The sequence below is a fragment of the Pholcus phalangioides genome, unplaced genomic scaffold, assembly GCF_987345545.1.
Source record: "Pholcus phalangioides strain wild (caught in Gottingen) unplaced genomic scaffold, Ppha-v1.0 ptg000010l_1, whole genome shotgun sequence".
In the NCBI taxonomy this organism is placed as follows: Eukaryota; Metazoa; Arthropoda; class Arachnida; order Araneae; family Pholcidae; genus Pholcus; species Pholcus phalangioides.
Genome location: NW_028301603.1, coordinates 38,111,747 through 38,127,329, shown reverse-complemented (window position 1 = coordinate 38,127,329; position 15,583 = coordinate 38,111,747). Strand labels below are relative to the sequence as shown.

Sequence of the window (15,583 nt, the reverse complement as noted above, 5' to 3'; positions counted from 1 at the left end):
TAAAAAATGGGAAAAACCGGGACGCTTTTGCCAAAAAAAAGTCGGGACGGCCAGAAAAAGAAAGAAAACCGCGACTGCTCGGGAAATACGGGACGTATGGTCACACCACAGCTGGCTGATGCGAAGATATATTTTGGAAAGAGAGCTCTGTTTGATTGTTCCCGTCGCAGTAGAGGCTCTGTGTGTTTGTGTATATTGCATATTCTGTAAAAATAAAGGGAAGCAAAACTGCCCAGCACTGTGGACGGAGGTTTTGTTCTCACAGTGGAGGCGTTGTATATATTTTGTATGCATTGTGTATTTAGATCATTCGAATCTTCCACCTGAACATGCCAACTTCATCTTCTTACTTGCCACACAAGTCTTCTCCTCACTTCTTTTGAAATTCCAAGCTGCGGTCTCCGGCCCTTATGTGCCACTGGGTGTACGTGCAATTGTTCTCCCTGGTCATCGGGTTTAGCTATCCATTTTTAGTCAAATAGCTTATACGTTACATCGACTTGATAGCTATCAGACGAAGTGCGTTTTCACTGCAATTGTAGTCCATTTTTCTTGATCATTTATTCCTCATAGTGGCCAAACCCCGGACCCGCTTATAACACACAATTCAATCAGTAGTTAATTGCTTACGGCAATAGACCGGAGTTGTGCTCCGTTTCAATGAAGTATCTCCCCCCACACCTGTCTTAAAATCACTCTTTTGTCAATCACGAGATTGCGTACTCTCTAGGTGCCTTTTCTGGTTGCTCATTAACTTGGTCCCCTCGGTCTCTCTTTCAATCTTTTGGTCTTTTACATGCATGTACGCTGTTTTGGTCACTCGTATGCTTTTACCCCCTCTCTAAGTCATTCTCTTTGTAGCTCTCTGACTTAATCCCTCTAGGGGTCACTCGCACGCAACGGGATAAGTCCAGTGGCAAAGTTCTGGTGTTCATTCATTCAGTGGTCACTCGCTGAACCAGTCTTTCGGTCTTTTACATGCATGCACGCTGTTTTGGTAACTTATATGCTTTTACCCCTCTCTAGGCCATGCTCTTTGTAGCTCACTGATTTAGTCCCTCTAGAGGTCACTCGCACGCAACGGGATAAGTCCAGCGCCAAAGTTCTGGCATTCATTCAGTGGTCACTCGCTGAACCAGTCTTTCGGTCTTTTACATGCATGCACGCTGTTTTGGTAACTTATATGCTTTTACCCCTCTCTAGGCCATACTCTTTGTAGCTCACTGATTTAGTCCCTCTAGAGGTCACTCGCACGCAACTGGATAAGTCCAGCGCCAAAGTTCTGGCGTTCATTCATTCAGTGGTCACTCGCTGAACCAGTCTTTTGGTCTTTTACATGCATGCACGCTGTTTTGGTCACTCATACGTTTTCACTCTCTCTATGTCATTCTATTTGTAGCTCACTGATTTAGTCCCTCTAGAGGTCACTCGCACGCAACGGGATAAGTCCAGCGCCAAAGTTCTGGCATTCATTCAGTGGTCACTCGCTGAACCAGTCTTTCGGTCTTTTACATGCATGCACGCTGTTTTGGTAACTTATATGCTTTTACCCCTCTCTAGGCCATACTCTTTGTAGCTCACTGATTTAGTCCCTCTAGAGGTCACTCGCACGCAACTGGATAAGTCCAGCGCCAAAGTTCTGGCGTTCATTCATTCAGTGGTCACTCGCTGAACCAGTCTTTTGGTCTTTTACATGCATGCACGCTGTTTTGGTCACTCATACGTTTTCACTCTCTCTATGTCATTCTATTTGCCACTCGTTGACTTAGTCCTTTATTAAATCAAACGCACTCAAATGTTAATATTCCTGAGGAGCTTCTAACGTAAAGGGACAGCAAAAAAAAAAAGTTACGCAAGGACAACATCCGTGGCAGACCACATTGCGACATCACGAGTCCCCAAAACGAAAATTTGTATTAATTTAAACATGCAACATGGTTCATATGTAAACATGGTTTGAAATATTGCATACAGGATAAGAAGCGGTGACTTTTATCCTTTATCACGTCTCGTGATCACGCACTGACCTGGTCCCTCTTTTGATAACTCACATGCTCAGTATCTTTTGGTCGCTCACAGACCTATTCCCGTGCTCTCAGGCAGATTTACGGTTCTGCTGTTCTCGCGATTCACTCTGACTTTCTTGACCATTCATACCTCAAAATTGCCTCCCTGGGCTGGAGAACCTCTGCACTGTTTGTAATAAACGTCATTCAGACTACGTAGCAAGTTTGCCACAATTTGAAACACGGCATCCTCCTGTTTCGTTTCTTCTTATTTTGGCGTAGAATCTTCCTGGCTGGCTCACAAATACCGCATAGTGATTGGATGTGGGGCGTAGAAATCGCCAATTCCGAACCCGATCATTTCTTTTTCTTCACAACGGTAATACTGGCACGAGCAGGGAATTTTTTTCCCTGAATATTCTGAGGGAAGATGGACTACTTGCCGACGACACGAGCAGACTGCGGAGGCCTTCTATCTCTAGGAGGTGCTGGCTGGAGCCTGTGTAGTCCCCTCCCCCGTAAATACGTCTCTGGTATGGATGATTGCATCATCACATCACGAATTCTTCGTATGTCATCCGTGTTCCAGAGAACTTTAAAAGACCCCTCTCTCAAAATCGAGATAAAAATTACAATGTAAATAAGATTCCCGAAATTTCAATTACTGCGTGCAGTCGTTTTCCTCCTACCCGAGTCTTATAAGCACAAGTAAAATAAAAACCAAAATCCTCCACGACAGGGTGCAACAGAAACACTTTAAACACTCTCGAAACAGTAACAAAGAGAAAGCAGAGAGAAGAGAGAGAGAGAAAACACTTTAAACACACAAATAGAAATTTTCAAGAGATAACAACACGCCATTTCTTATTTATTTTGTTTCAAGCTCTTCCCACCGTACAAAGAAGAGTAGGTCCACGAGCCATCTTGTCAAGATGAGACGACAGTCTTTTTCCTCTCAAGGAAGAGGTAAAGGAGCTTCTGAAGAGGCACAAGAAGACGAAGGTCAAAACCCAGAGCAGACTTTTGTAATTTGACGCCCGCAAGAATATCACCCCCCCCCCCAAAAGAAATATGAGAAAAAAGATTCAGCACCGAAATAAAAAGGCAATAATCGCCCTTCTTCGTTCAATCCAGCTGTTGATGTTCTGTCTTTTTTACAATTGGGATGTGAATCGAGATCTGTTGGACGATTCCTTGATTGTCGAACGAAGCGGCACTCTATATGGTACTATATGGTAGGGTGACCATACGTCCCGTATTTCCCGGGACAGTCCCGACTTTTTAGCGAAAGTGTCCCGGTTTCTCCCGCTTTTTACACTAAGCATACTTGAATTTTTATTCTTTATTGAAGTCAAATGATGAAATTATTTTCCCACTCATAAATTATATCATGATAATTACAATTATAAATAAGAATATTAATATGACATGAATGTCGCTCTTCACTTGTTAATACAAGATACACGGACGACTATAACACCAAACATGGCCCCCGCTCTGTCCCTTGCGGGATATTAAGCGGATTACCTTGCAGCTGGGACATGCTGGAAGAACTCTCCTGACACACATCCAGGCCCGGCGAACATCTCCCGACTCGCAAGCCACCGGGTCCGTCCCGCCGGGACCCCACTCCATCCCAAGCAGCCACACTCCGAGAAGCTTCCGGAAACCTCCGATGGTCAAGAAGGAGCACAGGTGGACCGCCCGCCAGATCTCCGACCCAGCAAAAACATTCCGCCGGCCCCGACTCCACTAGTTCACGAAAGAACACCTCCGTCAGCCACTCATCAATTTTTTTTTTAAGGAAGGAAAAACTCATTTCTGCCTCTACCGGGAGTCGAACCCGGGTCCCTCGATTGTCGGACGATTGTCATTCATGTCATATATATAGCCATCTGGTGGCTCGTCGTCCATGAGCTATTGGCTGATCGGTTCACCGTCCATTGCACGGTTCCGTTCGGCACATATGTACGGTCTAGCGAAGGAAAATCTCTATCTCCTCTGTAGCTTAGTGGTCAGAGCGCTCGTCCGGCAATCGAGGGACCCGGGTTCGACTCCCGGTAGAGGCAGAGATGAGTTTTTTCCTTCCTTAAAAAATTAACATCTCAAATAATAAATGTCTTCACAACATCCAGTGTTCCGTATATCTTGTAAGAATATTAATCTCTCACATTTGTTTTATTTCGTGGAATTCATTTAAATCCACTGCAATTTTCAGTAATGCTTTATTGATGCCATTTTGATTTTTTATGTAATTTCTTCAATATTTGGCAACTTTGTTTACTTTCGGCGTAGTTTTTGGCGATAATTGGCGATGTCCCGTATTTGGAATCCCATTTCCCGTATTTCTTTCGAGGAAGTATGGTCAGCCTATATGTAGAAACCTCTCGAGATAACGGACACCCGTGGGGAACAAAAATTTTGACTGCTAACCTTGAGTGCCCGTTAACAGGTAATAAAATACGTTAAAACCCATTGACGGAATTCGAAAAAGGTCCGTTGTGAGAGGTTCCACTGAACTAAAAATCTGTAAATGCACCTCATCTAATGTTATCAAATGTCTTCTCAAATACAGCCATACTCGGTTGTAACGACACCTCGGCTATAACCACTTCACAGCACACCGACTCCTAACCGTAACGCAATTTATTACCGATCGAGTTGGGTCGGAAACCTTCATTTCTAGAGGAAAATCAGGATCATATTGCCAAAAGTACGTCCTTTTTTGGAGTTTTTCCGCATTTTCTCAAATTTCTAGAAAAATACTGGTCAAATCGTTCTGAAATTTCGGGCATGTGAACCCTATGCTCGTACTCACAATTTCCAGTGAAAATTTAGACCCGAGTGCATTTAGGAGAATGACAAAAATTAAATAAGCAAAAAAAGGTTTTTGATCAACCCATGCATCATAAAAATCTAAAAGTTATTTGCAACTTTCACAAAACATTGTACTAACTTTGAAGAATGCTTGTGTGTAATTTCGTAAGAATAGCATTAATATTCACTAGGATATAAATGTTTTATATAAAAAATTCCAATTTTTTCATCAAACCAACAACTTTGCGAACATTTTCTTTATGAAATTCACAGAAAATCTACCACCAATCGATGTAAAGATAAATTTAGAACTTGATACATATTCTTTATTCAATAAGATATGAGCATTTTTAGTAAATAGTTTTTAATTGCGCATGTGCACAGGAAATATTTCTACTTTATTTTTCCATAATTTGGTTGCCAATTTGGTTATACAATGACGTATAACTTGCATAAAAAATTCCAGTTGAACATCGTGAAAATGCAGAAAGATATAACGTGAGGTGTAATTTAAGTTACTAGCTGAGAGTACATGAATGATAAGGAATTTTCCATAAATTGGTATTTCGATTATTTTGAAGCTTATAAGGCTGTGGGTTTGGCGATATTTGGTTATTTCAAATAACATAATCCTATGGCTGTATGCGAATGAGCGAAGACGCGTCTGATGCTTCATAAGAGGAATACTTGAACATAGCGCATGTGTATGTGTCAAAATGAAGAAACTGGACGAACAATCAAATGTCAGAAAATAATCGAAATGCCAATTTGTGGAAGGTCCCTCATCATCCACGTACACTCGCAGCCAGTGACTTAAGTTATAGCTCACGATATCGCGTATATCTTTCTGAGTTTTCACGACCGTTCATATACCTGACAATCAAATTATCAAAAAAATAGATATTTCCTGCGCATGAGCAATAAAAAATTATTTACTGAAAATACTCATGTCTCACTGAATAATAAATTATCAAATTTTAAATTTCTATAAATGATATCTCATGTATTTGTTTGTGTGAATTTCATAAAAATTGGTTGAAAACTCTGTGCGTTATTATAACGCACAGAGTTTTCAACCAGATAAGTTCATATAGAAACAATACAGAAACCTGGAATTCCTTTGTAACGAAATTCCGTTATAACGAAATGATTTCTCCGATCTCTTGGAGTTCGTTATAACGGGATTCGATTGTATTTTCATGCGAATAGCACGTGTATTCACGAAGATGTAAACGTTTTCTATAAATATTCCAATTGTATCGTATTTTTTTGCTTATAACTGATGTAGTAAATAATTACTTATAGTAACTGATAGACGGTCAGTACGACTTTGCATCTCCTTTACGACTAAATCGTCAATCAAAATAGAATTAATTAATCCAATGTGCTCACCTCGTCTGCCAAGTTATACGTTCGGTGAATTTGGCGAGATTATGTGAAGTGACGTGATCAATTTTTAAAGCGTTATAACTCCGTAGTTATTTGGTCAAATCAAAAAATTGAAAACATTTTTCCCCATATCAGTGTTTTATTTACAAAGAATCACGTGTTCAAATGTTATTGTGTGATCGATGTACGAGATTCACCTAGAGATAAACCTGCTACACTTTTATTTAAACTACAATACAGGAAACGAAAGCTTAAAAATAATATAATACTCATTAAGTTATACTTATTTAAAAAATTAACTGATATGTGTTGGATTAATTTGACGTGTTTTTAGCAATGAATTAACTCGAAATAAAAATTAACGCTGGTTTTGAATGACTTTGATAGTTCTAATAATACGGGAATATTTCTAAGATGTCTCGTCACTAAACGCGCTCAAAGAATGTTCTCAAACGTTCCAGTGACTTCTTGCAAAATGCCAACCAGCAAGTGTAGGTGGATTCAAAACGAACCATTGTGATTCAAAAAATTTCTTATTAAAACAAATTAATTACACACTAATATAACATAGTCGCAGGTAACAAAGTAGAGAAATAAATTGACAGTAGATGGCACTAGTGAGTTAACGTCCTTTTAGAGGTGAAAAATGGTGCCACGGGGTGCAACAGTATGAGTTTACAAATATGATATTCTTGCTCTCCGAATAATATTGAATATGGATGAATATCTTTTGGATAGGACATATGAGAAAATCGAGTGTCCGTTCTGCCTACGGTCTTTGGAGTAGTTTAGTACACCAGAGACACAACCTTCACCTTATAACAGGCGTCATTAGCGTGAAGACATTGCAGCCTCCATTAACTTGAGCGATAGATGTCCCAGGTGCAGGTAGTATAGGTGTTTTTTCAGCCCGATATTTGTTGAAAAGTGGGATTTTCTGGATGTTATACTGTGAAGCGAATCTTTGGAAATCAAAATTGTTGGGGAGGGGAAAAAATCTCGATACTGTCGTCACCTGGAGAGCGACCATTGTTGTAGTTAAGGGAGGCTGCAATGTCGCCACTCAGCGCTTCACGCTAGTAACACGTGTTATACGGAACTAAGGGTTGCGTCTCTGGTGTATTCGTTAGCGCACTTGCCCGGGGATGCAAGAGAACCCGGGTTCGATACCCAGCAAGAGACAAACACCTTTTCTTTCCAAAGAGGTTCGTTTCAACATAACATCCAGCGAAAATCCTACTTCCCAATTTTTTTCGGGCCGAAAAAACAAAAATATTTTTCCTTATTTTACCTTATATTTCTGGTCCTTTGTGGGGGGGGGGGGCTATCCCCCGTACTTACATTCTACTTGTACTTCTGGTTCTTGGTGAAAGCCGTCACCCCTCTCCCTCCTCAGGGTCCACGCCTGCTAGGGGACAAACAGAGCACTTTTCGAATGATTAAGAAACATCACCTCAGTTTAAAAAAAAAAGTTTCATAAACTATTTTTGAAATCTCCATAACATATTTCCAGCAATTAAGCTAGTTTGGCAGAAGTGCCATCTTGTCGCATGGACCCACCAGGGTACCGCCCGAAGGCTTCGAGCGACCTCATAAAAATTGAGATCTGCCTAAAATTTTCGAGAGTAAACATGTGAATTGGGGGGTAGGCGGGCATTTCCAGCCAGTTACGGGAGGGCCTCAGGAAAAATCGCTCTGCCCGAGGACCCATGATGTTCTTGAAACGGTCTTGCTTGGCAGTTGGTGGAAGCTCATTTAAAACAGGAACGATGCTGCAATAAATCGCCGAACACGAACCCTCTCTTAGGGTATTTCACAAACACGTAAATCTAGAAAGGAAAGAACGAGGAGATTCTCTATAATTCAAGCTTATCTTCAGGGGAAAGGATCGGCCATATAAAACCGAAACAAGTCTCCGTAGACTTGCTACGGAAGAGGAGAAGGGAAGAGTCCACCCCCCGGATAAGAGATTCTTGTTATCTTTGAAAACTGAGCGTCCGTCCAGAAAAATGAAAGAAAACTTCAAATAATATCAATAATTTTCTGGAGGAACGAGAAGAAAGATGGCTTTGAATCCTCCCATTCATTTCAAGTGCCATCTGCAGTTCTTTCCGGGAAGGAGAAAAAAAGTAAACGCTCGCCAGACATTGGCAAATGGTAGGAGTATTGTTGCCACAGCTGAGAAACTAAATATTAAAAAAAATTGCTGTTTTTTTTTTCTTGGCGAGGCCATCTGAGTCATACAAGGCTAGATAATCGAGACAAGACAATATGACTTCATTTTGCTGTGATGCCCAGAGCCTGCCTCACAGTGACGTATTTACAGGGACGCTTAGCGGGTCAGGGCGAGAAATTTGAGGAATTAGATGATCAAGAAAATTATAGTAATATAGGAGAAAGGTGACAAAATTTGTGCTGCCCACAGATGGTAAAACCATATATCTGCCTCTGTCTAGAGTGCGACGGACTAGGTCAATGTGTGACCAAACGAGTGGCCTAGACAATTTGGAAGTATCTGAGTAAACAAAACAATGTGCAAGCGCGTGAGTGATCAAAAGAGTGACGTAAGGAGTGAGGGCCCTGGTCAGTGAGCAGCTGAAAGAGTGACCTAGAGAGTGTGTGTGAATTGGAGTGCCGGAAAGAATGACTTAAAGCGAGAACTGGATTAGGGTCGGTTAAGGCCCCAGGCGCAGAAGAAAATATTGGTCCCCTTAAATTAGGGAAAAAGTGTAAAGTTGCGGTTTTGAGGGGCCCTTTAGAGGTGAAGAGTGACCTGGATAATGTGTGAGAATCGTAGTGACTGTAAATGAGACCTTGAGCGCCTGCAAGGATGCAAATTACCAACACAGTGTGCAATGATGTGACCAAAAGAGTGACCTAAGAGGAAAGTAAAAGACCAGGTTAGTGAGTGACCAAAAGAATAGATAATGTGAGAGCATGGGAGTGACTATAACTAACACCTAGAGCGCGTGAAAGGATGAGAAGGATCAAAATACTGTGTTAGGAAATGAACCACACCAAAATAGTGTGCAAGGATGTGAAAGACCAAAAGAATGACTACAGAAAGCGAGAGACCAGGCCAGTGAGCGACCAAAAGAATGACCTAGATAATATGAGAGCAAGGAGGTAACTATAACTGAGACCTATAGCACGTGCAAGGATGCGAATGACCAAAAGAGCGACCTAGAGGCAGCAAGACACCAGGTCAGTGAGCGACCAAAAGAGTTACCCAGAGCATGTTCAAGCATGCGAGTGACCAAAATACTGACTCGAAGACACGGGCGTATTCAAAGGCATAGAGGCCAACCAAGAAAATTAGACTAGAATGTGAGAAGGGCGGCGAAAAACCGTGAATCCGCCTCCTTAGCCTAAACGGCTTCCTCAAATGACATCCGAATCAGACTCGAAACCCAGACCTGCAGAGAATTTCGTCAGTGCAAAATGACGATTGGACACCACGAAAACGAAACGCCTATTTGTATTCGGTATTTTATGGAGTCTAGACGGGTTTTTAGCGTTTTAAACACAACTAGTGGACGGTTAGGCAAAAGACGTTTCAAATTTCATTGCCGTAGCTGGTACACGTATTATATTTCTGATTAAAAAGTGTTCACCGACATTTTACGCTGGAAATTGATCGATTCTGTGGGGTTTTCGGATTTCAATTCATTTACGTAATCGGGGCCGTGTAATTTGGTGGTTCTCAGATTTCAGCTCGTTTCCAAAAACAATAAAAGTAATATGGCTGTTTTATTCCTCTGTATTCCGAAATTTGCGGTATTTTTGGTGCGAAAAACATTTCAAATTCAGATGGTGTTTCGCGACGAGTGCCCCGAAGGAATAAAAATTGCGTGGTGGGGACTGAAATTAAAATGTGGGAAAATAATCAGCACCAAGAAGGGGAATTGAGCTGTGATAGGTGACAAGTAAAATGATTATAAGCAGAATTTATACAGAAATTTGAAATATCAGGGTTTCTAGAAAAATTTTCTTGATCATATCCTTGACTTTCCATGACCAAAAAACTCAAAACAGAAAACATTCCTTGATTTTCTCTAACGAAAAGTAAAAGATTTTCAAGCTTTTCGTTGATTATAACTCAGGAAATGTCGCTGTGTGTGATCAAAATCTAAAATTTCCTTGACCAAAACTCAAAATGGTCCCCGACTTCCTCTGACCTAAACTAAAAAATTTTCCTGATCAAACTTTGAAATTCGTTGAACGAAACTCAAAATTTTACCTGCTCAAAATCGAAAATTTCTCTGAAACAAAAACTCAAAAATGTCCATGACTTTTCTTGACCAAAACTCGAAACGGTCCCCGTTTTACTCTTACCTAAACTCAAAAATTTGCCTGTAGACTTCGAGAGGAGTTTTATTATTGGGATGGAAAGCGGGCCGAAAGCCAGTCGTGCCGATAGTATTGAGTATCGTGTGTAAACCCGTGATTGTACCAAGATAAAATAGACTTAACGTCGCATGGATCAGGCAGACTACCTGCAGATATGAAAACATGCGCGCACGCACCGTTACCTGGTGCTCCTGTACGTCCACGGAACCAGATTTGCAATGTACATATTCTTATTACTTGGAACAAAATATCGGTATTTTGGTTTGAGAAAGTGTTAGTCTGCTTCAACGTGGAATGCCACCAACCTGCTATGTCGAAATTTAGAGATGACTACTTCTGTGTTTTCGACACAAAATTATTATCGGGTCTGGTGTGGAACTCTCTCTTGTTAAACGGCACAACATGAACCCGACCATCAAATATGACACATTTTCACTCGTTGGAATCATTAAGATCTACGTAACCTAAGTCGGCTGTAATCTCGAGGGGCCATTGCGAGTTCGGAAAAGTTTCGTCACTGTAAGCAGGACACCAAATATGCATTCAGCAACAAATACAGAGGTCCTAATAAGGTAACTTTGCCCAACGAGGTGGCGTAAGAAATGGGGTAATAGCGTCCGCATGTCAAACTTCAAGAGCAATACCTTTATACAAAAAAGGTAATGTGATGAGAACATAGCTAATTGCTATCGTCGCTAGAAATAACGAATGTAAATAGCCTGTTAATCAGGGGTACTGTCGAAAATTATGGCTAAAATATAGGGGCCGTTCAAGTATTACGTAAGCAAATTTTTAGCCATTTTTGACCCCTGCCCCCTTGTTAGCAGAAGTAAGCAAAACGCTGACCCCCCCCCCCCACCCTTGTCAGCAAAATTTCATCATCAGCTCTGCCCCTCTGAAACCTAACGCATATTGGTGGGATTAGAGACGTACACGGGGGGGGGGGGGGGCTCTCTCGTTACCCCTTCCCACGATCAAAAACTTATTTTTTTAATGCAAAAAATAATAATTTTTTTTTTAAAATTGAAATTCCGAAGAAAATACATTTATATGTTATTATAATCACTTTCTGTTAATTTCAATGTTATTTGAAGGCTATGAACTCAAAAAATTTATCTTTAATAAATCCGTTGCGATCCACCCTCTAAGCCATATAATGATAAATCACACAAAGTTCCTTGGCCCGCGGACCAAATATGGCCCTGGGGAATACTTGATGCGGCCTGCCCTCTTCAAATCTAATTTTGTAAAAATGAACTAAGCGGCACATTTACAGATCGCTTAAGTGTCCCGTGGTACAATTCCAGAACATTTAAGCGGCCCGTGGCATATTTTCAGATCACTTAAATGACCCGAAACACAGTTCTAGAACACTTGAATGACCCGAGACACATTTAAAGATCCCTTGAGTGACATGTGACGTAGTTTTAGAGGACTTAAATGGCCCCAGTGTGGTTCTACATCGCTCAAACTACCCGCGGCACATTCTCAGATTATTTAAGTGATGCGTGGCACCGTTCCAGAGCACTTAAGCGGCCCGAACACATTTCCAGATCACTTGGATCCGCGAAACATTGAGATCACTAAAGTGGCTCTATAGGGCACTTATCAATAAGGGAATGTTACTTCAATCGCCCACAGACTATCGAAAGGTTTTTCTCGTTTTTGGCGCACCCATATCACATTAAAATTTCGTGAGGATGCAATGCATCAATTTTTACAAATCATGTCACAAAGTTAAGTAAAATGTCAAAAACAGCATTCTTCGTAAAACACGTTTAAAGTCTTTATGCGCGTATTACTTGTATGTAAAAACGCAACACTAAAGTGAACGTAACTTTGATTCTAAGCATCGTATAAACAAAACAAGGACCGTTTTGGAATCACAACAAATAGGGCTTTTATAAAAAATAAAAAAAAAAATGCAATCCATATTTTTTCTTCCAAAATGACGTTTTCAACGTAGTCGGATACCTTAATGAGGAACCCCTCATAAAGGGGTTTCACCACGGTGTGGCGTGGCGTGGCGGTATGCTGCTCGTCTACAACTGTGAAGGATGCTGTCACGGTACTGGGTTCGAACCCGAGGGAAGTATACGGTATTTTCTTTAACGAACTTGAGGCGACCACCATCTCATTAATGGCTGTGAATTGTGGTATGGCCGGAGTAGTGGATAAGTTCTTATACTTTAGTCAGTTGGAAACACAGACGCAAAACATTTAGCTACTAAGCAAGCTTGTGTGATCCCGCAAAAACAATTATTGATACATGTAACGGTACAAATAATAACGAAAGAGGGAAAAAATGCACACACATATAACTAAGAAAACAGGGATGGAGTTGATAGCCAAAAAAAAAATTGGCAATTAGCGACGCGTGCAAGATGAAAGAAAATTATATTACAATGTCAAATATATAGATTATTTCCTTTATTTATTGGTGGTCCGCAAATAGTTCCTCTCATTAAGTTTTTTTTTATTTTGGTCCGCAAATTACTTCTCCCGTTAGTTGTCGTTTTTGCCGGTCTGCAAATTATCTCCAATTTTTTCCCCGGTTTGTGAGTTATTTCTCAAATTTCCACCCGGTCCGTGAATCTGTTCAGCTAGTTTTACCGGCGTGTAGTCGTAAAGAAGGTTGAAGAACACTGCCATTCGGAAGGCAATATCAAATTTCACCCGAATTCTTCTGGTCCGAAACAGGTAGGCCTATATTCCGAGTATTAGTTTCTGAGGAATGAAGGCCTACCCTTCCAGAGATGCTTCACCCCGAGCCCAGAGTTGGCCGACATCTTAACGCATGATCCCACCCGGGTACGGCCCGGGGTCCTCATGAAAATGATATTTAAAATTTCGAGAAGTAAGCATGAAAAATTGGTAGGCCGGCATTTCCAGCCAGCTAGGGGGGTGGGCTCAAAAAAAAAATCACGGCCAGGAACCCCAGGACGCTCTTGAGACGGCCCTGCCAATGTCCGCATATGGTTTTTATAACGGTCAAGAGAGTCTGATTAGTAGTCCACTTACCTGACAAGCGGTTGACGTGAGCCTCGGTATCAAGGTGTCGTTGTAAACCTGGTGGGTGCTGAACGTCGAGTACCTAACATTCGCCAATTTGCGAATCTCTTCCCATTTCTCTTCACCGTACACGGTCACCACATACTGGCTGAGGTTTTCCAGTATTAGTCCATACATAGTTTTCTTTTCCACACCACCCCTTTCACGTCTGACGATTCATCGGGAGAAACTCTAGTAAATCCCCACACACACACACGCACACAGCAAGCACCAACACTCCACAGACCGAAAAAGGACTCTAGATGGTAACTCGAAACGTGCGTCCAATCGAAAGTTCACTTTGATCGCACACAACAGGGCAGCTTCGATCTTTCCGTATTTGAAGAGACTACGCCCTTAGGAAGGAGGAGAAGCTAATGTTTGCTTAGTTTGGGTGGATGACTTGGTGGTACCTTGGGAATATACCTTTCTGGACGGCCAAATGGAATCTAAATATACATCGTGCTCAAGGCATCAAGGTACGCGGATATCATTCGGGTCTTAATTGCAGAAAATGAAGACACTTGAAATTTGCAGTCGGAAGACACACGTGTTGATTCCAATACCACCTTGTCAACAACAATCGGAGGGGGAGTTAAATTCCAGTCCGGTGTCATCAATCCCTGACCCAAACGGTATTAAACAAGAGCAGAGAATGAGTACTATTTTAAACGACTGCCCGAGACAAACAAACCTCGTCGCTAGACGATTGGTCGAAAGCGAGTGACGTCACATCACCCACGGCCAATCAGTAATTTGAATCGGGGGGGGGGGAACGGAATAAGCCGGGAGGAGGATGATACAAACAAAAACAAAATGAATAAACGAATAAAAATCGGACTATATCAGTGAGCTTGATTGGCCGGGAACTTCCTTCCGGTAGTGACACTTCCGCTCAGGAAGGAAAGAAAATTATCTTGTTGGGAAACACTTATTTTAAGGCCGAATAATTCGGTCTTAAAATAAATTTATAAAAATGTCTGGTGACAAAATTTTCTGTCTCCAATATTGACAGATTTTCTTTTTTAAATGTAGTGAAATCTCGCTCGATATAACGATGGGAATCCCTGTACAACGATATGTTTCTTAAGTCTTGCTTGGAAATGTCTGTACTGCAATGTTAAACTGCTGCTTCTTGATATACAACGCGATAATCCCTCTACAACGATATTTTTTCCTTTGTCCGCCGAGTATCGTTATATCGAGGTTTCGCTGTATTTGAATGGCGATCTCGGGATTCTCTTGTTTGTCGGTAAGTGAACTCAGTGTGCCGAATGAATTCGCTCTTGTTCGCCCTCGCTGTATATTTTGAATTGAACGACGCTACGTGACGACACGTAGCCCGGATGGAACATATTAAAACGTCTCTCGCTAAAACGGATGCGACGATATATATTTATCGTATTTATTTATTTTTCTACTTTGTTTTTCGACGTCGATTCTAAATGGTGGTGAAATGATCGTGATAAATCGATATTTCGTAGGAATTAATCCGACTCTATCTCTCTTTCTTTATACAGGGGACCAACTTCGTGATGGAAAAGTGTTTTGCTACGTTATTATCAAATTAATGCAATTATGACGGATTGACGGTCGGTTTTGTTCTGTCTTGGCGGGCTTTGGCGATGTCGGTTTGCTTATTACAGACAGCTTTTCACGCCAAAGTGTATGGGATATTCACTTGTGTATTTGTTCCCAAATTGCATTCGTTAGTCGGTATCTGGAAGGTAATTCTGAGGAGATATAAATTGAGCGGGCTCGAGCGACATTAATTCTGGTAATGATGATTGGGGAGAAAATTCAGCTCTCACAACACGGCTGCGTTGTGCAAAGGCGGCTACATAAGGAAATGCAAGCTTGACAAGCGTGCATATTCAGCACCTCCTAGAGATAGAAGGCCTCTGCAGTCTGCTGGTGACATCAATAAGTAGTCCCTTTTCCCTCAGAATATTCAGGGGATAAAAATTTTC

At 41.3% G+C, this 15,583-nt stretch overlaps 1 protein-coding gene and 1 non-coding gene across 2 annotated transcripts in view; one reads left to right on the top strand and one right to left on the bottom strand.

Moving 5' to 3' along the window:
- The window catches only part of LOC149081411 (soluble guanylate cyclase 88E-like), a 91,586-nt gene extending 77,358 nt beyond the window's left edge, over positions 1-14,228 (bottom strand). The window contains exon 1 of the mRNA XM_089238237.1: positions 13,584-14,228. Coding sequence (XP_089094363.1) covers positions 13,584-13,751 — 168 coding nt within the window. The 5' untranslated portion in view covers positions 13,752-14,228. The remainder of the gene's footprint in view (positions 1-13,583) is intronic.
- Positions 4,004-4,075, top strand: TRNAA-GGC (transfer RNA alanine (anticodon GGC)). Its single transcript has one exon. It is a non-coding gene; the product is annotated as a tRNA-Ala (tRNA).
- Positions 14,229-15,583: the final 1,355 nt, after the last annotated feature.